This window comes from Poecilia latipinna, unplaced genomic scaffold, assembly GCF_001443285.1.
Source record: "Poecilia latipinna isolate Pla-1442-1.1 unplaced genomic scaffold, P_latipinna-1.0 Scaffold2920, whole genome shotgun sequence".
Lineage (NCBI taxonomy): Eukaryota > Metazoa > Chordata > Actinopteri > Cyprinodontiformes > Poeciliidae > Poecilia > Poecilia latipinna.
The window spans coordinates 7381-9202 of record NW_015115536.1 but is presented as its reverse complement, the minus strand read 5'-3'; the positions used below and the strand labels follow the sequence as shown (position 1 = coordinate 9202).

At 40.1% G+C, this 1822-nt stretch overlaps 1 protein-coding gene across 2 annotated transcripts in view; it reads left to right on the top strand.

The window, feature by feature from the left end:
* LOC106939592 (high affinity immunoglobulin gamma Fc receptor I-like) overlaps positions 1 to 1183 on the top strand; it is a 22290-nt gene extending 21107 nt beyond the window's left edge. For both annotated transcript variants that reach the window (XM_015022039.1, XM_015022041.1), the window contains one exon: positions 1001 to 1183. In XM_015022039.1, the coding sequence (XP_014877525.1) occupies positions 1001 to 1029 (29 nt within the window). In that variant the 3' untranslated portion in view covers positions 1030 to 1183. The remainder of the gene's footprint in view (positions 1 to 1000) is intronic.
* The last annotated feature ends 639 nt before the right edge of the window (positions 1184 to 1822 follow it).

Here is a 1822-nt window from a genome sequence, read left to right as displayed (position 1 = left end):
ATCATTAATAAGCCTCCCTGAACACAGCAGCTTTAACTCCTGCTCTGCTCCTTATTTTGGTTATGGAACCGAAACGCACAGAATTGCGCAACACCTTGTAGAAACAATAATCACTGAGATGATTTTTGTTGTCGGGTCATTAATTTGAGCAGGTTTTGTTGATATTTATATTTGTTGTTGTTCTGTAATAAAGTTACGAACGTTTTAAGCCAGTCAGAGGAGGACCTGCTGGTCTCAGCCTCCTGGCTGCGTTCAGTTTGTCCCCTGATGCCGAGATCGACTCAAAACCTTCCGCTATCGACGTGTTGCAGCTCTGCTGTAGCAAAGCACGAAGAGTTCAGAAACAATATGAAATGGGAAAAAAAGCTATTTATTAACCGATTAAGTCGTGTTTTAGATTGTTCCTGAAAAACGAATCAGTCACGGCTGGTTAGTGGGTGAACTCACGGCTGCACAGTGAACCGGTTGATTTTTTTACAGCAGACAGCCGCTCCGTCTCTGCACCCCCGCTAAATCTTTTGGGGTACGCAGTACCCTGCCGTACCCCCTCACTTTCACCCTGGTAACAAGAGACAATGATCGCCGATCACCGATCACACACTTTTTCACGGAAATCGGCCGATTATGATCGGTGGCCGATCGATCGGCACACCTCTACTACAAATAGAAAATACCAAACATCACCAGAGAAGAGTAAATGTTTTCTGCTGACCTGAATATCTTCTCACCCATCTGAGTCCCTGAGCAATCCTGGACTGGAGGAGAATCCAGATCGGACGTTAAAACCCAAATCTGGGAGGAGAGTCAATGTTGATGTTGATATTTATGTTACTTGACACTGAATTAAAACATCTCTATTCCTTCGGTGCATTTTTAACCATTATTTTACCAGGAAGACCCTGGAGATGAAATGTATTTTAATGGTAACCTGGCTAAGAGTGACACCAGTGTCCATTAATCAAACTGATTTAATTAGTTTCCAATGTTTTTCTGATTCCAGATGTTCCTCCAGGATCAGATGACCTCTGACCTTCAGTCTCACCATGACGACCAGCTGACAGGTTCCAACTCTCCTAATATCAGATTATAACTGCTGATTATTTTAGTTCAGGTTTTCTATCTTTCTTTATGCTTCACCTCAAGGTCATCTCAATAAAAAATGTCTTGAATATTTTTTTCTCACAAACTGTAATCTTTATGAAGAAAATTAAATATTAACATTAAACAGATTAAATGTTTTACTCGGACAATAACTGCAGAAGAAGAAAACATCAATGTGTTAAATGTCATTTTTTAATTAATTTTGCTTTGTTTTTAACCAATGGATGTTTTCATGACTGTAATGAGAAAAATAAAAATTATTCTCATTTCAGATTTCCAGCTTTGTGTTTGTGTTCTTTGGCATTTTTTCTTGAATAAACTCGTCATTAATTTTTCCCTTCAATATTTTCCTCTGCAGATTTTACACTTCATTGTTAGCCTGAGCATTCATGGCTGCTGTAGCAAAGAACAAGGAGAGGGTGTGAGCAGCACATACTTGAGAGTGATTGGCAGTGCTAAGTCAACAATTCACAGCCAGTGAACTAAGGAGAGGTTCTGGACCGGCCCAATTGGTGTCCAGAGCCTGAAATTGATTTAAAAAAAAAAATCCTCACAGGAAGTTGATGCTCCATGTTGCCCAGCAGAAAATCACCCCAAAGCATGATGCTTCCCCCTCCATGCTTCATGGCTGGGATGGTTCTGCTGGAATTGGATTCATCCTTCTTCTTCCAAACATGTTGAGTGAAGTTTCTACTAAAAAGTTTTGTTTCAGTCTAATGTG